We start from the raw sequence: 21,288 nt of genomic DNA, 5'->3' as shown, positions 1-21,288 counted from the left end.
CACAATAATATACAATATATGTTATATAATATAGAAATAGAATTAATAATATAATACATAAATATAAAGATATCTATTGTTTATTTATTATGATATAAACATGTTTATATAGTATACATTTATTTATACATTATAATATATTCGTATAATATATTTGTGGTTGCTAAGTGATGTCCGACTCTGCGACCCCATGGACTGTAGCTCGCCAGGCTCCTCTGTCCCTGGGATTCTCCAGGCAAGGATACTGGAGTGGGTTGCCACGCCCTCCTCCAGGCGACCTTCCCGACCCAGGGACAGAATCTGCGTCTCCTACATTTCAGGCGGATTCTTTACCGTCTGAGCTATCAGGGAAGCCCTGATTCTCCCTAACTGCTATTTTTGTTCTGTGTTTAATTATGGCAGGAGAGAAGGAATCTCCTATTGTAAACCTGACTCTGGATTCAAGGAAAAAAATCTTAAGCTGGAATTCCCGGAGAATCGTGACTCAGCAAACATGTGCGATAGTCACGCCTCTTGACCCCGACACCAGCCAAGAGCCGCAGGTGGGTGCTCATGGATCACGTCCTGTGGGTCTGTCTGCTCCCTGTCAGTCTTGAATTTCCCTGTAAAATGCCTCTTGAGCCTCTCACTCTTTAACATTCTTGGCTGGGAGGAAAACATATTTCCTCCATCTTCTTCGGTTCAGTGATGGGGGCCTGCAGATGAAGTGGACAAAAGCCAGATTACCAGGAGAAAAAGCATCCCAGTGTATTCACTTTCTCTCTTTTTTTTTTTGGTCACACGGCACCTTAACTCTCCTACCAGGAATCGAACGCACGGCCCCCTACACTGCAAGTGCAGAGTCTTAACCACGGATCACCAGGAAAGTCCCAACATTTCTAACTTTCACATAAACGAGGCAGAAAAGACATGAGGTGATCGGACTAGGGAGTCTGTGTGGCTTTTTAACAAAAGGTAATAAATTAGAGAAATGTCAGAGGACAAAGAAAATAGGATTTGGGTTTCTGGGGCTGAAAACCTGTGGGGAAATGATTAAGAAACATGTAAGGGGGCTACTGGAAGATGGAGGTGGTTTTAAGTTCCTTAAGTTAAACTTCCTTTAACTTCCCTAAGTTCCTTGCGGTTGGCTTTCACTGCTGTGTCCAATCCCTGGTGAAGGATCTGAAATCTCACAAGCTGCAATAGTGCAGTGTAAGAAAGAAACAAGTTATGTTACGAGGTCACCCTGAAGCTGCTTCCCCATCTAAGTTGGTAAAGATCAACCTCCTCAATCCCATATGGGTAAGACCAGATGTGTATGCTACCTTCACAAAGGGAGATCTATGCCTGCTTTTGTGCAGATAACAACGGGTTCTGCATTTATTGATTCGTAACTGCTTTTAGCTCTGAATAATCTTTAGGCCAAAGTGGCATGTTTTGGGGATCCCCAAAGCATGAATTTGAAAAGATGCATGCACCCCAGTCTTCGCAACAGCACTGTTCACGAGAGCGAGGACACAGAAGCAAGCTAGGTGTCGACTGACAGATGAATGGATAAGGAAGATGCGGCAGGGATATGCAGTGGAATATTACTCAGCCGTGAAAAAGAACAAAGCTGCCATCTGCAGCTACATGGATGGAACTGGAGGCTATGATGCAGAGTGAAATACGTCAGGCAAAGACAAATATTAGACGATACCGTTTGTACGTGAAATCTAAAACAGACCACGGACTGGTGAATATAGCAAAACAGAAGGAGACTCACAGATGCAGAGACTGAACTAGTGGTGACCAGTTGGGAGAGGGAAGTGGGAAGGGGAAGATAAGAGGAACGAACTCAGAGGAACAAACCGCTATGAGCTAATAAGGATATAGGAGGCAACACAGGGAACTGGACCAGTGTTATATCGTAACTAAAAACGGAGTGTGTGCACGCATGCTAAGTCGCTTCAGCCTTAGTCAAGTCTCTGCGACCCCGTGGACGGTAGCCCCGCCAGGCTCCTCTGTCCATGAGATTCTCCAGGCAAGAAGACTGGAGTGGGGTGCCATTTCCTCCTCCAGGGGATCTTCCCCACCCTGGGAAGCCCCGAAATGTGATTTTATAACCTTTAAAAATTGTGAACTACACTGTTGTACGGCTGAAACGAATCTCACGTTGTCTGTTAACTGTACGGCGATAAAAAAAGACGGGGGTCCTCTTGAGGGTCCCCCACCCGACCCCGAGTCGCTGGAACAGTCGCGGGATTGAGTCCACCCGCGGGATTGAGTCCTCTCGCAGGGAGCCCATAGCACAGGCTGTACGTTCATACTCGCTTCTGCCCCCTGCAGGTCAGAAACGACACCTACTTTTGCACGTTTCCCAACGCCGTCCTGCACAGGGGCGCCACACTGACCGTGAACGCCACCTCTGAGGGCCAGGACTTCTCGCACCAGCTGGCCTTTAGCAACCCAGGTGACGTCTCCGCGGCCGCTGGGCACGTTTCCGACGGTGCCCGGCGTCCGCGTGGCCGGCGGGGCGCCGGTGATGACTCGGCCGGCAGTGAGGATCCGGCTGTCTTGTCTTCCCAGGCAAGGAGGGCTCCGGAGCCCAGGACCTCTCGTGCATCATCTACAACGTCCGACTCATGAACTGCAGCTGGACGCGGGGCCCGGCCGCCCCTGCAGACGTGCAGTATCAGCTGTACTCCTGGACTTCTCTGTAAGCCTGGCTGGGGTCCTGATGCTGAATGCTGGGTGAGCCGTGGGCCCCATGGTCCAGGGACTCACAGGGTCCTGATGCTGAATGCTGGGTGAGCCGTGGGCTTGTCCCATGGTCCAGGGACTCACAGGGGTCCTGATGATGAATGCTGGGTGAGCCCTGGGCCCCATGGTGCAGGGACTCACAGGGTCCTGATGCTGAATGCTAGGTGAGCCATGGTCCAGGGACTCACAGGGTCCCGATGCTGAATGCTGGGTGAGCCGTGGGCTTGTCCCATGGTCCAGGGACTCACAGGGTCCCAATGCTGAATGCTGGGTGAGCCGTGGGCTTGTCCCACGGTCCAGGGACTCACAGGGTCCTGATGCTGAATGCTGGGTGAGCCACGGGCTTGTCCCATGGTCCAGGGACTCACAGGGTCCTGATGCTGAATGCTGGGTGAGACATGGGCCCCCATGGAGCAGGGACTCACAGCGTCCTGATGCTGAATGCTGGGTGAGCCGTGGGCTTGTCCTAAGGTGCAGGGACTCCCTGGGGTCCTGATGCTGAATGCTGGGTGAGCCCTGGGCCCCATGGTGCAGGGACTCACAGGGTCCTGATGCTGAATGCTAGGTGAGCCATGGTCCAGGGACTCACAGGGTCCCGATGCTGAATGCTGGGTGAGCCGTGGGCTTGTCCCATGGTCCAGGGACTCACAGGGTCCTGATGCTGAATGCTGGGTGAGCCACGGGCTTGTCCCATGGTCCAGGGACTCACAGGGTCCTGATGCTGAATGCTGGGTGAGACATGGGCCCCCATGGAGCAGGGACTCACAGCGTCCTGATGCTGAATGCTGGGTGAGCCGTGGGCTTGTCCTAAGGTGCAGGGACTCCCTGGGGTCCTGATGCTGAATGCTGGGTGAGCCATGGGCCCCCATGGTGCAGTGACTCACAGGGGTCCTGATGCTGAATGCTGGGAGAGCCGAGGGTCCCCCCCCCCACCATGGAGCAGGGACTCACAGGGGTCCTGATGCTGAATGCTGGGTGAGCCGTGGGCTGGGCCATAATCTGAGACCTCAGACTGGAGCTTTGCTATGCTTCACCACTCAGTCGTGTCTGACTCTTTTTGACCCCTCGGTCTGTGGCCCACCCAGGCTCCTCTGTCCTTGGGATTCTCCAGGCAAGAATCCTGGAGTGGGTTGCCATGGCCTCCTCCTGGGGATCGGATGCTAAATGCTGAGCCCGTCCCATAGTCCAGAAATGTTTCTTCTAAGACTGGAGGACATCAGTCTACAATGTCCAAACATCCAGAGAGGAGAACACCCGTCTCCCTTTCTTCTTCATGCTGCCTATTGCTCCATGTTGTGAATCCCGCTGTGGTCCCAGAGTGTCAGGAAATTAGCAATTTTGTATTATTTTTTAACAGTTGAAGTATAGTTGAAGCTGAAGTAGAATAGTTTCGAGGTCACAGCATGCACACACACACAGACACAACATGTGGGTATATATATATATACACATATGTGAGCTTCCCAGGTGGCGCCAGTGGTAAAGAACTCTCCAGCCAATGCAGGAGATGTAAGAGGTGTGGGTTTGATCCCTGGGTTGGGAAGATCCCCCTGGAGGAGGGCATGGCAACCCAGTCCAGTGTTCTTGCCTGGAGAATTCCACGGACAGAGGAGCCTGGCGGGCTGCAGTCCATGGGGTCTCAGAGAGTCGGACATGACTGAACCACTGATCAAGAACAATCCCAGGAGGATACACACTGCTTAGCTGCTCCTTGATGTCTTTTTTGGATGTCACAGGCATGGAAACGTGTCCGAGTGCAGCCACTACGTCCTTGACTCGGCCGGGACGCGCGTGGGCTGCCATTTCGACGAGCTCGGCGAAGGCCACACCACGGACGATTACTTCTTCCTGGTGAACGGAACCAGCAGCGACTCGGACATCCAGTTTTTGGACTCTCCTAGCGTGAACGGCCCTAGCCTGGGTAAGACGGTGAATCGCTCGCCTTGTATTCGCCTGCTCCTCTGCCAGCCGTCTGCTTCACGGCATTTGCATGTGTCCCAGGGCTCTGGAGGCTGTGTGTTCCCTCAGCAGGATCTACATTAGGGGTGAAAGCCCCTGATGCTGGGAGGGATTGAAGGCGGGAGGAGAAGGGGACGACAGAGGAGGAGATGGTTGGATGGCATCACCGACTCGATGGACATGCGTTTGAGCAAACTCTGGGCGTTGGTGATGAACAGGGAAGCCTGGCATGCTGCAGTCCATGGGGTCGCCAAGAGTCGGACACGACTGAGCGACTGAACAAGAAGCAGAGACGCAGAGAGGGAGACAGAGGGGCGTAACTCTCCCTTGGGGCAGGATGTGTCTGCTTGCGTCGCATATGAACAAATTGCACTGACGGACACAGCCTTGGAAAGGAATTCCTCTCTGGTGAGGGGACCGAGTGTCCTTCTGGGGGACTCTCCAACGTCACAGAGTCTGGTTCCAGACAGACCATCCGCTGGCTTAGCCACTGTGTTTTCCTTAAGGTGGGCCCGTGGGTGACTTCAGGCACGTGTGTGTTTCGTCACTCAGTCGTGTCCAACTCTCTGTGGTGTGCAAACTTCGTGGAGGTGTGGAAGTGTCTCAAAAAAAACCTGAAAACAGAACTAACTTATGACCCAGCAATTCCACTCCTGGTTATATATCTTAAAAAAATAAAACACTGAAAACACAAAACTGAAAATACTGGTTCAGAAAGATCACATGAACCCCAATGCTCATAGCAGCGTGGTTGACAATCACCAAGATAAGGAAGCCATATAAATGCTCATTACCTGGTGAATGGATAAAGAATATATAGTGCATATATTATGAAATGCTGTGCTAACTCGCTTCCGACTGTCAGCGACCCCATGGACTGTAGCCCGCCAGGCTCCTCTGTCCATGGGATTCTCCAGACAAGAACACTGGAGTGGGTTGCCATTCCCTTCTCCAGGGGACTCTTTCCAACCCAGGGATTAAACCTATGTCTCTTAACGTCTCCACATTGGCAGGCGGGTTCTTTACCACTAGCGCCTCCTGGGGGGTCCCACAATGAAATACTGCTCAGCCATAAAAAAAAAAAAAAAAAAGATGTAAATTCTGCCATTTGCAACAACGTGGATGGGCTTGGAGGGTATCAGGCTAACTGAAATAATTCAGACACATAAAGACGTGTGGTTTAATCACTGAGTCGTGTCCAGCTTTTTGTGACCCCATGGACTGTAGCCTGCCAGGCTCCTCTCTGTGGGATTCTCCAGGCAACAATACAGGAGTGGGTTGCCATGCCCTTCTCCAGGGGATCTTCCCGACCCAGGGATCGAACCCAAGTCTCCTGCATTGGCAGGTGGATTTTTTACCACTGAACCCCCTGGGAAACCCAAGTGGCTCCAAGAATTGACACCAAGTCTGGCTGCTGGGGTGGTCCATGTAGATGCTGGGTGAGTCTGCTTCCCGCTTGTAGGGTGTCCCGGAAAAGGCGAGGGATGTGCCCAGAGAACATTCTCCTAATGGCAACCCACTCCGCTGTTCTTGCCTGGAGAATCTCCCTGGACCAAGGAGCCTGGCGGGGCTATAGTCCACGGGGTCACAAAGGGTCGGACCCCACTGAAGCGACTTAGCTCGCACGGCAGCATCTCTGCCTGGGGCTCCAGCGAGTCTGCAAGGCAGAGGCAGAGGGCGTGGGGTCGGGACCCGGCCAGGAGCGGACAAGCCCAGAATGCGCGCTCAGCCGGCCTGAGGTTTTGCTTCCTCAAGAGCAGGGTTTCTCCGGGTTTTACGCAACAGCACAGGAGTGGACCCAGGTTAGCGGGGGATGTCCTTCCGCTGCCTCTCACCCACTCGACTCCTGCGGGTTGCAGGTTTGTGACCCTGCTTCCTGTTTGGGTCTCTTCTCAGAAAAGTATAACCCGCCGGCGAACGTCACCGTCCAGGACAACGTATCGCATTTCGTGATTCGCTGGGATGCCCCCGCCATGAGGTACAGCCTGTCCAATAGCGTCTTGCGCTATGCACTGGACATCCAGAAGATGGTGAGGACCTGACCCTTCGTGGAGGAACACGGACTGCCTCGCCTCTGCTCCTCTCGCTTTGGGGTGCACCCCCCACACACACACACACACTCCCACACACACACACTCTATGCCTCAAGAGTCTCTTCTCTGCTTTCTCCCTTACTGTCTCTTTGTCCTAAAAGTGCCGCTCATTGCTCTTAAAATTTTTTGATTTCTTTGATTTTTGGCTGCGCTGAGCCTTCGTCGCTGCATGTGGACCTTTTTCTCTAGTTGCAGACAGTGGAGGCTGCTCTCTAGGGTAGGCAGTTTCAAAGCGCGGGCTTACTTGCTGCACGATACGCGGGATCTTCCTGGACCAGGAATCGAACCCATGTCTCCTGCATCGGCAGGCTGAGCGTTAACCACGGACCCCCACCCTCACCACAGGGAAGTCCGTGTGCATTCATTTTTGCCAACGTTCACTTACGAACTGTTTTTTTTTTTTTTTTTTGTCTGCCGTCGATGTTCTTGGTGGTCCTACCTAGGAAACCAGTTAGTGTCGCCCGAGGTCATAAAGATGGTGCTTGTGTTTGAGTCTCAGGGTTTCATGGTTCTAGCGGTTCCGTTTAGGGCTTTCATCCACCTCTGCTGTCTGCCTCTCTCCACCCCGTGGAAGGCAAGTTCCCTCAGAGCAGGGGCTGCAACAACAAAAAATAAATCAACGTTCATTCATTCCCGCACGGAGCTCACATACTGAAAGGTAGCATCTTTCCTTCCCAAGTGGATAGAGGAAAGGCAAAAACAGGAGAGAAAACCTTCTCGAGGGGGAAAAAAATGTGTTCCTTCTTTTTCGTTTTGGCTACACATTTTTTGCAGTCTTTGTTCCCGATCAGGGATAGAACCCTTGCCCTCAGCCGTGAAAACACATAGAGTCCTAACCGCCAGAACACCAGGGTTGCTGTGGTTCAGTCGATCGTAGGGTCAGGGAGACCCCCTGGAGAACTGCATGCACAGACGAGCCTGGGGGGCTGCAGTCCACGGGGTCACAAAGAGTCAGACACGAAACAGGGACAAAGACAGCACTAACTTTGCAGGGGATACAGGAGATGTGTGTTCGATCCCTGGATGAGGAAGATCCCCTGGAGAAGGAAATGGCAACTCACTCCAGTATTCTTGCCTGGAGAATCCCATGGATTAGGTGACTCAGACGGTAAGGAATCTGCTTGCAATGCAGGAGACCCAGGTTCAGTCTCTGGGTCAGGAAGATCCCCTGCAGAAGGAAACGGCAACCCACTCCAGCATTCCTGCCTGGAGAATCCCATGGACAGAGGAGCCTGGTGGGGCTACAGTCCATGGGGTCGCAAAGAGTCAGACACATGTGAGCAACTTAGCACTCACTCCCAGAAGCTTTTTGCTTTCAGCTTGATAAGAGAAACTCTGAGAAGCCTCTTTTAAATCCCTGCATCTGTGGAAACTCGATTATCTCCAGTTTAAAATAATCGTCACAGCTCTCCTGGGATTCCCAGGGGGTTCTTGCGTTTGCAGGCAAAACCAAAAGGCCAGGCACTTAGCATGTCTCCTTTGCTCTCTCTTTACAGGGCAGCTTTTCTAAGAGAGAACCCGTAAGTATGCCTTCCTTTCTCCGCTGCATCCGTGCTTGGGTCATAGATGCTCAGAGTCCCTCCCTTGGCAGGCAGGGCGCTCAGCTCAGCCTCGGGTCCCTCTGTGCCCCTGTTTAGGGGTCACCAGGCTCTGGTGACCGATGGAGAATTTGTGGTCTCTCAGACGCCTCTGACTCAGCTCAGGCAGCCTGGTGTCATCCTCCTTGTGGACACAATAACATGGTGGTCCCGAATGGGCCTCCTTGCACCTTCTGAGCCCCACACTAGTGAGCTGAAAGGGTCCCCGTAGAAGTCAGGTCCACCGAGAACCGCACAGCACGACTTTATTCGGAAACGGGGTCTCTGCAGAGGTGATGAAGTGAGGGGTCTGAGATGAGGTCCTCCTGGATGGGGGTGGCCCTAAACCCAGGGACAGGGTCCTTATAAGACACAGAAGAGGAGAGACACGGACACAGAGGAGAAGCCGTGTGGAGACGGAGGCAGAGATGAGAGGGAGGCGGCCACCAGCCCAGGGACGGATGCCTGGAGCCCGCAGAAGCTGGAAGAGGCGGGAAGACCCTCCCCTGGAGACTCTGAACAGAGCTCATTCCCAGATCCGTGGGGCCACCGGACACCCCCAGGCCACAGCCCCCTTTCCTCCCTGACCACCCAGCCTCTCCCGACTCACAGGTCCCAGAAGAGCCCCAGGGGCGACCAAGGGCTGCCATGCTCTGACCCCAGCTGGAGGAAAAGGCCTGTCTATTGTGTGCGTGTGGGAGAGGCGTCCCTGGGCTCAGAGCCTGGCTGTGCCCTGCATGTCCCTGCCCTACCCTGAGTTCTGTGTGTAGAATCCTTTTGCTTTTTATTTCAACAATTTCTTTAAAGGACTTTTATTTTACTTCTTTATCTTGGCTGTGCTACAAGGCACACGGGATCTTAGTTCCCAGGCCAGGGATCGAACCTGCATCCTCAGCAGTGGAAGTGCAGAGTCCTAACGACTGGACCAGCAGGGAAGTCACCCCTCTGTGTACCCCTCAGAACAACCGCAAGCCCACGTCCCAAGGGCATGGGGCCCCTGCAGGAGGCCCGGACGCAGACGGACAGCTGAGAGTCCTGATTGTTGGTGTTCAGTCGCTCAGTTGTGTCCAGCTCTTTGAGACCCCACGGACTGCAGCACACCAGGCACCGCTCTCCTGTTATCTCCCAGAGTTGGCTCAGATTCGTGTCCATCGAACCGGTGATGCCATCCAGCCAACTCATCCACTGTCGTCCCCTTTTCCTCCTGCCCCCAATCCCTCCCAGCATCAGGGTCTTTTCCAATGAGTCAACTCTTCACATGAAGTGGCCAAAGTACTGGAGTTTCAGCTTTAGCATCAGTCCTTCCAATGAACACCCAGCACTGATCTCCTTTAGAATGGACTGGTTGGATCTCCTTGCAGTCCGAGGGACTCTCAAGAGTCTTCTCCAACACCACAGTTCAAAATTATCAGTTCTTTGGTGCTCAGCCTTCTTTATGGTCCAACTCTCACATCCATACCTGACTACTGGGAAAACCATAGCCTCCACTAGACGGGCCTTTTGTTGGCAGCGCGATGTCTCCGCTTTTTAATTCGCTGTCTAGGTTGGTCAGAGCTTTTCTCCCAAGGAGCAAGCATCTTTTAATTTCATGGCTGCAGTCACCGTCTGCAGTGATTTTGGAGCCCAGAAAAATAAAGTCTGCCACAGTTTCCATTTTCTATGCACCTGTTTGCCATGAAGTGATGGGAGCCCCAGATGAGAGACGGCAAAGCCCCTTCGGGCTCCCACAGTGGGCTGGGAGGGATGGATCAGAGGCGGCAGGTCCGCTGTGCTCCCAGCTGTCAGGGGGCACACCCTCCGCCTTCTCCGTGTTTCCAGTCTGGTATCCGTGGCTGTCACAAGGTCCTTTTTTCTTTCAAAGGTTTTTCTAAGCAGACAATATAAAAACAAGTACAGACTGCCCCGCGCTGACGTGACAGGAGAGCACACCGTCCGCATGAGGGTGCAACATGTGCTGTTTCAAATCTGGAGTGAGTGGAGCTCCACACACCATTTCGGTGAGTCTCCCAGAAACACCCGTAGATGCTGACATGTGCCTGGTGGGGGATAGGAATGACCTTTCCTTTGAATCTTGCTGTCCAATCCTCCTTTTTTTTTTTTTTTTACAGTTTCTCTTTTATTTCAAACCAGCTCACCTTCATTTCTGTTGTTCAGTTGCTCGTACACACCTCTTTCTCTCACCCTTGACATTTCACAATTACGCATTCATTCCTTTGGCTATGCAGTGCAGAACCGAAAGTTAATATCCACTGACAAGGAAGGCATTGTGTAGTATTAATTGTGCCTTTGTAGAAAAGTAATTGCTGTATCATCTTTTGAGAGTGGCAAGGGGGGAGGTGGGGAGATTTGTTATTTAGTTGCTCAGTTGTGCCTGACTCTTTGTGACCCCATGCACTGCGGCACGCCAGGCTTCCCTGTCCTTCACTATCTCCCAGAGCTTACTCAAACTCATGTCCATGGAGTCGGTGATGCCATCCAACCGTCTCATCCTCTGTCGCCCCCTTCTCCTCCCGCCTTCAATCTTTCCCAGCATCAGGGTCTTTTCCAATGAGTCAGTTCTTCGCATCAGCTGGCTAAAGGATTGGAGCTTCAGCTTCAGCATCCGTCCTTCCAGTGAACATTCAGAGTTGAGTTCCTCTAGGATGGACTGGTTGGGGACAGTGACATACAGTGGGCTGTGGTGGGTACGGGATCCCAGAAGAATAGATTCTTTGGTGCCATCCTTCTCAAATCCCTGGGGTCCCTCTGTATGGAAATTCCCCCCTCCTCCTCTCCAGCCCTGCTTCTGCCCCCACATCCCCCGCCCTGTCATCCAATACCAGGGATGGGCAGGCAGGAGTCACTCCTGACCCTCTGCTTGTCTGCCCACCAGGTGTCCCAGAGGAGAATTTCCTGGTGGTCTTGATCGGGCTGGTGGTGGGGGCCACGGTTTTGTTTGGCATGGCCCTGATGTTCCTCTGTAAAAGGTAAGACACACACACACACCCCAAATAAACTCGGAAACGGCAGGTCAGAACCCATACACAAAAGGGCCCACGCTTGTCACTGCCTCCCCACGGAGTGGCCAGAATCCCAGACTTGGAATGCAGCGTGGAGGTTGCTCAGGGTGGAGGGGTTGGGAACACGGAGTAGCTGTTATTAAGGGGCCCGGGTTTCGACATTGGTCTGTCGTGGGACCTAGTCACGGCACAATTTAATTTTCCTGTGTTCCTAGGGGTTGCGTGGTTAGTGCCAAATGCACTCTTGATTTAGTGCCTGAAGGAGTGAACTTTAAAAAGAGGCTTCCGAGAGAGGTGAGGTCAGGGGTCTCTGCAGATAACACAAGCCTGAGCGGAAGATGGGTCCCGAGCACGTGGCTGGGCAAAGCGAGCGCCCCAGTTAGGGGGCAGTCCCTGGCGTCACAATCCAGAAATGCCTCCCAGGGGACCCTGCAGGCGCAACCGAGGGGTGGTGGAGGCCGGCTACGGCCACAGCCGCCACACGGGGGCGGCAGCGAGCTGCTTGCCTATTTCCAAGCCAAAGGCGGGAGAAGGGGGCGACAGAGGATGAGAGGGCTGGATGGCATCACCGACTCCATGAACTTGAGTTTGAGCAAACTCCGGGAGATGCTGATGGACAGGGAGGTCTGGCGTGCTGCAGTCCATGGGGTCATGAAGAGTCGGACACGACTGAGCGACTGGACTGAACTGAGAAACACAGGAAGGACTGTGTTCCCAGGGGAGACCCGGGCTGTGTGGCATAAACTGCAGCTGCAGACGCAGGCTCTGCCCCCTTTCCTGGCTGCTTCCTCACACCTGCGCAGGTGTATTGAAAGCCAGGGACCCCCTCCCCCCCCCCGCCCCCGCAGTGTCCGGAGAAAGGCTGCCCATAGGAGACCCAAGGCAGGGGGCTGCCGCGGGCGTGCGGAGGGCAGTTGAGGGCGTTGTCGTATCCACGCTGGATGTGTCTGGAACGTTTCATTCACGAGGACCAGAATCAGTGATGGGGTGTCTAGAGGCTCTCATATAGAAGGCATTCTGTGAGGGCACACGGGGTCTTCCCCGGTGGCCCTAGTGGTAAAGAACCCACCTGCCACGGTAGGAGATGTAAGAGATGCAGGGCCGATCCCTGGGTGGGGAAGATCCCCTGGAGGAGGGCGTGGCAACCCACTCCAGTATTCTTGCCTGTAGAGCCCCATGGACAGAGCGGCCTGGCGGGCTACAGTCCACGGGGTTGCAAAGAGTCGGATATGACTGAGCGACTTAGAGTACGCACACGCGCACACACGCACACGAGGACGGGGGGCGGCCTGGCGGTGTTTGTATGGCATCCAGGAGGCTTTGGGGCCTGGAGAGGGGACACTTGAGGGTGCTCAGAGGGGCTCCGGTCCCTGGAGGGTCTTGAGGTCACATGCTCGCCGAGTTTGCGCGGACAGGCTGGTGGAGTGGCTGGAGCCGGTCCCGAGGCCACCTGCCTCTGGGTTTCTGCTCTGGTTGCAGCGTGGGGCCTGGGGTCCAGGGCTCCTCGCTCGCAGGGGACAGGGTCTCCTGTCTCAGCTGTCTGTCCTCGCGGGCCCGCCCGCAGTCGGGGCTGAGGCGGGCAGCTCCGTCAGGCGCTGAGCGGTCCCCAGGACGCCCGGCCTCCCTGCCCAGACCCCTGGGGGCGCCCTAGCACCGACCCGCCAGCTCGGCACGGTGGCCAGGGCCAGCCACGTGGGCACCTGGTCCTCACCGCGCCCCGGGCGAGGAGAGACAGCTCTTCGGGCAGCGCTGTCCGCCCCGGCCCGCGTTCACCCCTGAGGCCGGCCGCGCCACATGAAGAGCCGGCCTCGCCACGGGGCTGTGGGCACTCGGACAGGACAGGGCCCCTCGCAGCTCTGAGGCTGGGCCGCAAGCGTCTCTCGTCTCTTCCCGCCAGGTTCTCCCTGAAGAAGAAGCTCTTTCCGCCCATCCCGCGGGTGAAGCAGGAACTCGCCGGTGCGTTCCTGGCCAGCCTGGAGGTGAGCGAGGCCGCCTCCCGGGCGCCGCCTGGGCTGGGAGACTGGCGCTCAGAGACGCGGGGGGCGGGCGCGAGTGTGCTCGGTGTGGAAGGCTGGCTTGGGGGCGTCAGTGCCCGAGGAGGGCAGGGCAGGGGAGGGGAGGGGCGTGGAGGGGAGGGCAGGGGGAGAGGAGGGGCGTGGAGGGAGGGAGCGGCCTAGGGGAGAGGCGGGGCCTAGGGCAGGGGAGGGGAGGGCAGGGAGTGTAGAGGGGAGGGCAGGGGAGAGGCGAGGAGGGGAATAGGAGGGGCGTGCAGGGGCCTAGGGTGGGGAGGGCCTGGAGGGGAGTGTGGAGGGGAGGGACCTAGGGGAGGGGAGAGGCCTAAGGTGGGGGAGGGGCATGGAGGGCCGTGGGGAGGGGAGGGGAATCCTAGGGCAGGGGAGGGGTATGGAGGGGAGGAGCCTAGGGTAGGGAAGGAATGTGGAGGGGAGGGGCCTTGGGCAAGGGAGGGGAATGGAGGGGAGGGGAGGGGACGAGGGGAGGGGAGGGTCTTAGGGCAGGGGAGGGAGCTAGGGAAGGGGAGGGGCCTAGGGCGGGGAGGGCGTGGAAGGGAGTGTGGAGGGGAGGGACCTAGGGGAGGGGAGAGGCCTAGGGGAAGGGAGGGGCCTAGGGCAGGGAAGGGGTGTGCAGGGCAGGGCCGAGGGCTCATGCGGTGGCGGGGACACGGGTGTCCAGCTGCCTGCACCCACAGCTGCTTCTGCAGCGAAGTAGAGAAAGCGACACAAGGCGACTTATCTCCACGTGGGAAACTGCAGAGCTTGGGTTTTGTGCCTTTCTGGGGTCGCCATGGAAACCGCGGTACGCTCACCTTGGGATTTTCGAGGAGTGGCATCTGTAAAGACCGCATTTCCGATCCAGGCGCCCCGTGTGCGCTCCTGGGTGGATGCTGAATTTTGGCAGGAGGGCGTCCGTGTGACTCACGAGCTCCCGCCCACCCCCCACCCCGCGGTGGCTGGAGGCAGGGACCCTCCCGGGAGCAGCTCTGCGCCCCTGACTACATCTCCCCATCCGCCACACGTGTCTCCGTCCCCGTGAGAAAGCAGAGATGCCCCTAAAGCACAACCTGCGTTCTGAACCCTAAACCATTTCCCCAGGAAGCCCCCTCCCCTGCTTCCAGTGCCCCTGGGTTTCTTCGGTGGAGCCCGTTGACTTCAAGGCAAAAGTTTTGCGTTTCTTGATCTGTGCGTGACCAAAGCGACCGTGGTGCTTAGCGCTGTTGAGATAACAGATAAAATCACAGATTGTCAACGACCTGAACCTTCCAGAGGTCCTGTGCTGACCTCACCCCTCTGCCCTGCACCTGCGTGCGTGCGTGCTAAGTCGCTTCAGTCGTGTCCAGCTCTGTGCAACCCTGTGAAACGCAGCCGGCCAGGCTCTTCTGTCCATGGGACTCTCCAGGCAAGGATACTGGAGTGGGTTACCATGCCCTCCTCCAGGGGATCTTCCCCACCCAGGGATCGAACCCAGGTCTCCTGCATTGAAAGGTGGGTTCTTTACCACTAGCGCCGCCTGGAAAGTCTCCTGCCCTGCACAGGCGAATCCCAGGTCCTTCAAATGTGTGGTCTTGTATGTGGGACTCAGTGGCTTGACATCAACGGTCCTTATTTCCTGGAGGGTGGAGTTGTGAACTTACCACCCCCAGCCCTGACTCTCAGCCTTAGGCCAGCCAGGATCACCCCCTACCTAAACTGGGGAGTGAGGCTCCCCACATTTTCAGTCAGCCACCCACCTGGCTCCCCAGGCCACTGATCCCTCTGGTCACCTCCGTCCTTGGGGTCTAGACACACCAACTTGGTGGGGCTGTGGCGTCCACCAGAGGTCACGCCAAGACAGGGGAGGGTCTGTTCAAAATCGGGAACTGTCTCTCTGTGATTTTCCCGGGAGATGGCAAAGACCCATCCCTCCACCTGGATTGCAGGCATCTCAGAGATGACTGTACCCATGATGTGTTTATTCTTTATTTAAAAAATAAAAACACAGCATTATCAAGATTTCACTCACATGTCGCAGAATCCACCCTTTAAAGTAACAGTTTGGGGCATTTAGCAAGTTCCCAACACTGCAGCCATCAGCTCTGTCTAGATCCAGAACATGCTCATCGCCCCCAAGGACACCCTAGCTACATCACCAGTCACTTCTCCCCTGCCTGCCGCAGTCCCTGGCAACCACAAACCCACTTGCTGTCTCTGTGGACTTGCCTGTTCTGGAAGTTTCCTATCAGTGGAGTCACACACTGCGTCCTTCTGTGTCTGCCTCTCTCACTGAGCAGCGTGTGTCAGGGTCCATCCCTGTTGCAGCCTGTGTCAGATCTTCTCTCCTTTTCATGGTTCTGTAATATTCCACTGTGTGGATGGACCCCATGCTGTTTATCCACTCATCTATCCATCCATCCATCATCCATCCATCATCCATCCATCCATCCATCTATCCATCCATCCATCATCCATCCATCATCCATCATCATCCGTCCATCCATCATCCATCCATTATCCATCATCATCCATCTATCCATCCATCCATCATCCATCCATCCATTCACCCATCCATCCATCATCCATCCATCCATCATCCATCCATCTATCCATCCATCCATCCACCCACCATCCATCATCCATCCGTGGATACATGAGCCCTTTCCACCTTCTGGCCGTCATGAGTACCACTGATTGGGAGGACCAGGGACTCCAGAGCGTGGCCTCACCTGTGTGCTGTGTCCTTTCTTCTAGGAGACAGCTTCGTGTGGAGGCCATCCGCCAGCAGCCTCCCAGGACCCCGAGGACATCTTCACCGTGGAGGAAACCCTGTCACTGGCGAGTGCACCAGCAAAGATGGGAGGTCCAGCCCCAGCCCCCAACCCTTACGAAAACATCCCTTCTGGGGGTCCTCTGCTCAACCACTAAGAGGACTCTGATTCGACTTGCCCGCCTCCTGCCACCCGATCCCACTGCCTCAGCCTCTGCTACACCGTCCCCCGCTTCCCCGCCCACTGGCCACCGCTGCACACACCTTTCCCAGTTGCAGGAGGGACCAGCCGCCAGCCCGTCGCCCAGATGTGCCCTGTAGGTGGGTGAGGATATTGGCAGAGTCCGGCTCACACTCTGGTCCAGGCTGTCCCTGTGAAGATGGGCACCAAACTTGCCCGTAACAGCACAGACTTGGAGACGAAGAAATAACGGGGTGTCCAGTCTCCATGGGTTCAGGAAGATCCCCTGGAGGAGGGCACGGCAACCCACTCCAGGATTCTTGCCTGGAGAATCCCATGGATGGATGGACTATAAAGAAAGCTGAGCACCGAAGAATTGATGCTTTTGAACCATGGTGCTGGAGAAGACTCTTGAGAGTCCCTTGGACTGCAAGGAGATCCAACCAGTCCATCGTAAAGAAGATCAGTCCTGGGTGTTCATTGGAAGGACCGATGTTGAAGGTGAAACTCTAATACTTTGGTTACCTAATGCGAAGAGTTGACTCATTGGAAAAGACCCTGATGCTGGGAAGGATTGAGGGCAGGAGGAAAAGGGGACGACAGAGGATGAGATGGCTGGATGGCGTCACCGACTCGATGGACATGAGTTTGAGTAAATTCCGGGGGTTGGGGATGGACAGGGAGGCCTGGTGTGCTGCGCTCCATGGGGTCACAAAGAGTCGGACACGACTGAGCCAACTGAACTGAAGGGTGCCAGCGAAGCAGATAACCTCGGAAAGGATGGAGGCTTTAGGAGAAAGTGAGCAAGTTTCTCCCAGTGAATCACCGGCATCTGTCCGTTTTGGGGGCGCAGGGAGCACACGCAGAATGAGCACGGAAGACGCCCGGTGGAGCGCGAGTCTCTTCCGTGGCCTCTCTGGACAACCACACGTGAAGCATCTCGCTGGGTTCCAGCCACGTCCAGGAGGGACCCGTCTCCCGGGCACAGCTCTCTCACGCTCGGGCTGCCGGCTAGCGATGCTAGAAGCAGAGACACCCAGCTCCGACGGCGGGAGCTCCTGGCTTCGGTTTCCCGTGAACACCATGCGCCGGTCCCAAGTCCACGCTACAGAGAAACAGGTGTTTCTCAAGAGACGGCGGCCCCTGGTAAGATTTCATTGCGAAACTTCCGCGTTTGGCGCGCTGCGCAGGAAGAGCGTCTTGGGAAATGCTTGCGGTGTTTCGAGAAAATAGAGAAAGATGAGGTCGTGGAATCAGAGAAGGTGCCCGCTATCGCTGTGGCCACAGAGCCTGCGGCCCCGAGATACGCCGTGCGGTCACTCCAGCGCGTCTCTGGGGTGCGGTGCTGCCTGTGATCAGCAGGCGGGAGTGACCGGAGGTGCCCCAGCTCCGGCCCGGACTCGGAAAGACCGGCTTCTCTTCCGGCATCAGCCCCGGCTGAAGATGGGCTTGCACCCTGGAACACGCTGATTGACAGGGATGAGTTTATGAGTAAGTTAAACGTCAGAACCCAGGGACTTTCTTGGCTGTCCGATGGTGAAGACTTCGCCTTCCGGGGGGGGGGTGTGGGTTTGATTTCTGGTGGGGAACCTAAGATCCCGCATGCTTCGACGCCAATAAACCAGAACATAAAACAGAGCGATATTGTAACAAACTGAATACAGGCTTTAAAAATTGTTATTGTTGAGTCTCTCAGTTGTATCCAATTCTTAGCGACCCTATGGACTGCAGCACGCCAGACTTCCCTGTTCCTCACTCTCTCCTGGAGCTTGCTCAAACTCACATTTATTGTCAGTGATGCCATCCAACCATCTCATCCTCTGTCGTCCCCTTCTCCTCCTGCCTTCAATCTTTCCCAGCATCAGGGTCTTTTCCAAAGAGTCAGTTCTTTGCATCAGGTGGCCAAAGGATTGGAGCTTCAGCTTCAACATCAGTCCTTCCAGTGCAGCAGCAATAGGGTTTGCTGTAATGGGATTCATTGGCTTGGCTTTTTTTTTCTGTGAAACTGATCCATATCCCTATGAATACCATCATTGTTGGTGGCCGAGTACCTTTTTAGAAAAGTTATCTTAAAAAAAAGAAAAGAAAAGAAGAGGTATCTTTGATCTTGCAGACTGGTGAACAAGTGAGGATTTGAGAAGCTCGGGGAGCAAAAACTGGTTGATGTGTTTTCTGTTTGTCTTTATTTTATTTTTTTGGTCTTACAAAATGTTTTCTATTTGTAAATGAAAATAATTTCACAGTAGGGTTGGGGAAAAAATGCAGCAAAAATCTACCTCCTCAGACAGGGAGCTGGGGAATCATAAGTGCCTCGTGCCCGGAAGCCAGGCTTGGAGCCACTCTGGGGGTGGGGGTGGGGGGATAGGTATGCAAGTTCCCGGAGGTCACAGAGGGCAAACCTGGGGGACCTTAGAGCAAGGAGCGCCCCCCGCCACCTCCCCACCAACACACACGAGGAAGATGGCTTGGCCACTGTGGCGGGAAGTGTTATTTGCTGGATAATCAGGGAAGCCCCTTGTCTCGGGGGAACCCCACGGGCGACGGTTGGGGAGATACAAAATGAGAGTATCTCCTGCCATCTCAGTAAACAAGAAACGTCTCAGCCAGCAGCGAGTTCTGGGCTCCAGATGTGAAGGCGGGCTCCTGAAACTTTGGTCCGCCGCTCCCAGTGGTGATGGCCCTGGGGGCTGTGGGGCAGGGAATGCAAGAATCAGACATCTGTCACTCCTGAAGGCGAACAAGGGAACAGCCTTGGCCCCAGAGAGCTGAGATGCATGTGAAAGGAATGACCTCCGTGAGCCCAGAGGCCCGCACCTTCCCGAACGCAGAACCATCAGTTCGTCAAAGACATCTCATCTTGCATGTCTATGCTGCCTGCCCCCCAAACTTGGGTATCGCTTGGCTCCCCTCCCGCCTCCTCGGAGCAGTGTTCTCAGAGCTAAGTTTTCTAAGAGTGAAGTCTCAGAGCTAAGACTAAGATGCTGTCTCCGAGAGCTCCGAGTCCTAAACATGCCCGAATAGAAAGTACTGGCTACTTGCAGGTCGAGGCTGTATTATTATTTTTTTTTCAGTTGACAGAGAGCAGGCTGGCCTGACTCCCAAGGGCAAGGCCAGGGAGTGTCCTCTGGTCTGCGTTCTGGGCACGTCGTCCCCACCTGAGGCTGAGTGGGAGGGGTTTTAGGGGCTGTGCTTCTGAGAATACAGAGGGAGACCCCTCCCCACCTCCCGCCTTGGAAACTGACCCACCGGTCCGGCATCTGCATGGACGCTCAGAACCGCCCGTCTGGCTGGGATCCCAGAGAGACAGCGAGCTGTCGTCCAGCCCCCGATGGACTTGTGGCCTTGGGATGATGTCCGTCAGCCGTGGGGTCACGGGCTTCCCAGGATCCGCCCATTAGAGGAAACACTGGAGCGAAACCTCGGGCCCTGACCGGGGCACCCTGGTGACCGTGCGCCTGCGTTATTTTTGTACGACGAGAGGTCCTGAGAAGGGACACGGAACTGACGGGCCACCACGCACTGGAAGAGTTCAAGAAAGGTCTCCTTCAGCCTTTCGGTGTCTCGCGGGCACCCTTCTGGGCTGCACGATGGGAAGGACCCCGATTCAGAGCGATTGGCCGGAGGTAACCTGCAAACGCGCGCTCTCGGCGGCTGCCCTCCCCGACGCGACGGACGCGAGTCTGAGAAAGCGCCGGGAGTCAGTGATGGACAGGGAGGCCCGGCGTGTGCGCGGTCCCCGGGGCCGCAGAGAGTCGGACAGGCCCGCGCGGCCGAACCACAAAGCTCGTCTGCATGAAAGCCGGGAGCGTGAGCCACGGCGCAGAGCAGTCGTCCTGGGTTCCCTTACCCCCGTGTTCCCCGCCCGGGGGACCCCCACCCTGGACCAGTGAAACCTCTTGCTTTCTCAGCACGCGTGTCTCCTCGGACGGTTCGTTCCTGAGCGTCGGAGGAGAGCCCGCTCTCGGCCCCGGGCAAGGCGTCCCCCCGCTCCCCACACCTGCTTCCTGTACCGTGGCTGCTCCGCCCTGCTGGCTGCACCCTCGGGAGGCAGGGGGTGAGGGGAGGCAGGGGCACAGCTGCCCAGCGCCGGGGCTTGAGAAGCCGCGATTCTGGCCTCCCTCCCGGCCCAGCTGCTCGGAGCCCCGGGCTCGCCCAGTCCCACTCGCGGTTCCCCGTTTCTGTTCCCTGCGGACCCCGCCCCACCTCGAGGGCCGGATCCCGGCCGCACGGTGAACACGCGCGTCCTTCTCTGGCGCTCCTGGTTCTGTGCCGGCTGTTTTGAAGGTGAGGATGGAGCCAGGGTCCCCGGAGTTGGGGACCAACGGGTCTGCGATGCCGGGGAGGCTCAGGCTCAGCGCACACGTGCCCACAGGCCTCTGCGCCGCAGACCCAGATGCTGAACCTCAGCACCCCCCACTCTGTGGGGACCTGGCGGGGCTGTGAGCAGATCTGGGTGTACAGTTCCTGAAACAGGCCTGGCACTGGCAGCTCCCAGCTCAGCACGTCCAGGCTTCGCTGGTGGCTCAGACGGTAAAGAATCCGCCTGCCATGCGGGAGACCCGGGGTCGATCCCTGGGTGGGGAAGATCCCCTGGAGGAGGGCATGGCAACCCACTCCAGTGTTCTTGCCTGGAGAATCCCCATGGACAGAGGAGCCTGGTGGGCTACAGTCCACCGGAAAACAAAGAGTCGGACACGACTGAGTGACTGAATGAGAATGCCAACACGGGGACTGTGCCCCCATCACATTGTCCAAATAAAACATGTCTTATTTAAAAAAAGAAGAAGAAAAGAAAAAGGGAAAGAAAGAAAACAAATGAAAAAAATAAAGAAAAGACAGAATATAAAGATGGAAGGACAGAAAGGAAGAAAAAAGAAAGGGGAAAAAGAAAAAAGAAAGAAAGGGTGGAAAATAAAGAGAAATAGAAAAGAAAGATGGAAAGCCAGAAAGGAAGAAAGAAACGAATGTGGGAAAAAGAAAGGGGAAAAAACAGATTAAAA

At 55.6% G+C, this 21,288-nt stretch overlaps 1 protein-coding gene across 8 annotated transcripts in view; it reads left to right on the top strand.

Moving 5' to 3' along the window:
- The window catches only part of LOC106700860 (granulocyte-macrophage colony-stimulating factor receptor subunit alpha-like), a 32,660-nt gene extending 14,696 nt beyond the window's left edge, over positions 1-17,964 (top strand). For 6 of the 8 annotated variants that reach the window (XM_070365838.1, XM_070365844.1, XM_070365843.1 and 3 more), the window contains 10 exons: positions 403-542; positions 2,308-2,431; positions 2,548-2,677; positions 4,458-4,642; positions 6,577-6,710; positions 8,270-8,293; positions 10,212-10,347; positions 11,223-11,316; positions 13,247-13,328; positions 16,092-17,964. In XM_070365838.1, the coding sequence (XP_070221939.1) occupies positions 403-542; positions 2,308-2,431; positions 2,548-2,677; positions 4,458-4,642; positions 6,577-6,710; positions 8,270-8,293; positions 10,212-10,347; positions 11,223-11,316; positions 13,247-13,328; positions 16,092-16,265 (1,223 nt within the window). In that variant the 3' untranslated portion in view covers positions 16,266-17,964. Of the gene's footprint in view, positions 1-402; positions 543-2,307; positions 2,432-2,547; positions 2,678-4,457; positions 4,643-6,576; positions 6,711-7,765; positions 7,882-8,269; positions 8,294-10,211; positions 10,348-10,880; positions 10,977-11,222; positions 11,317-13,246; positions 13,329-16,091 lie in introns of those variants that run through there. The other 2 variants (XR_011463204.1, XM_070365842.1) reach the window with 2 other exon arrangements.
- Positions 17,965-21,288: the final 3,324 nt, after the last annotated feature.

The sequence above is a fragment of the Bos mutus genome, chromosome X (assembly GCF_027580195.1).
Source record: "Bos mutus isolate GX-2022 chromosome X, NWIPB_WYAK_1.1, whole genome shotgun sequence".
Lineage (NCBI taxonomy): Eukaryota > Metazoa > Chordata > Mammalia > Artiodactyla > Bovidae > Bos > Bos mutus.
This window is presented reverse-complemented; position numbering and strand designations above follow the sequence as displayed.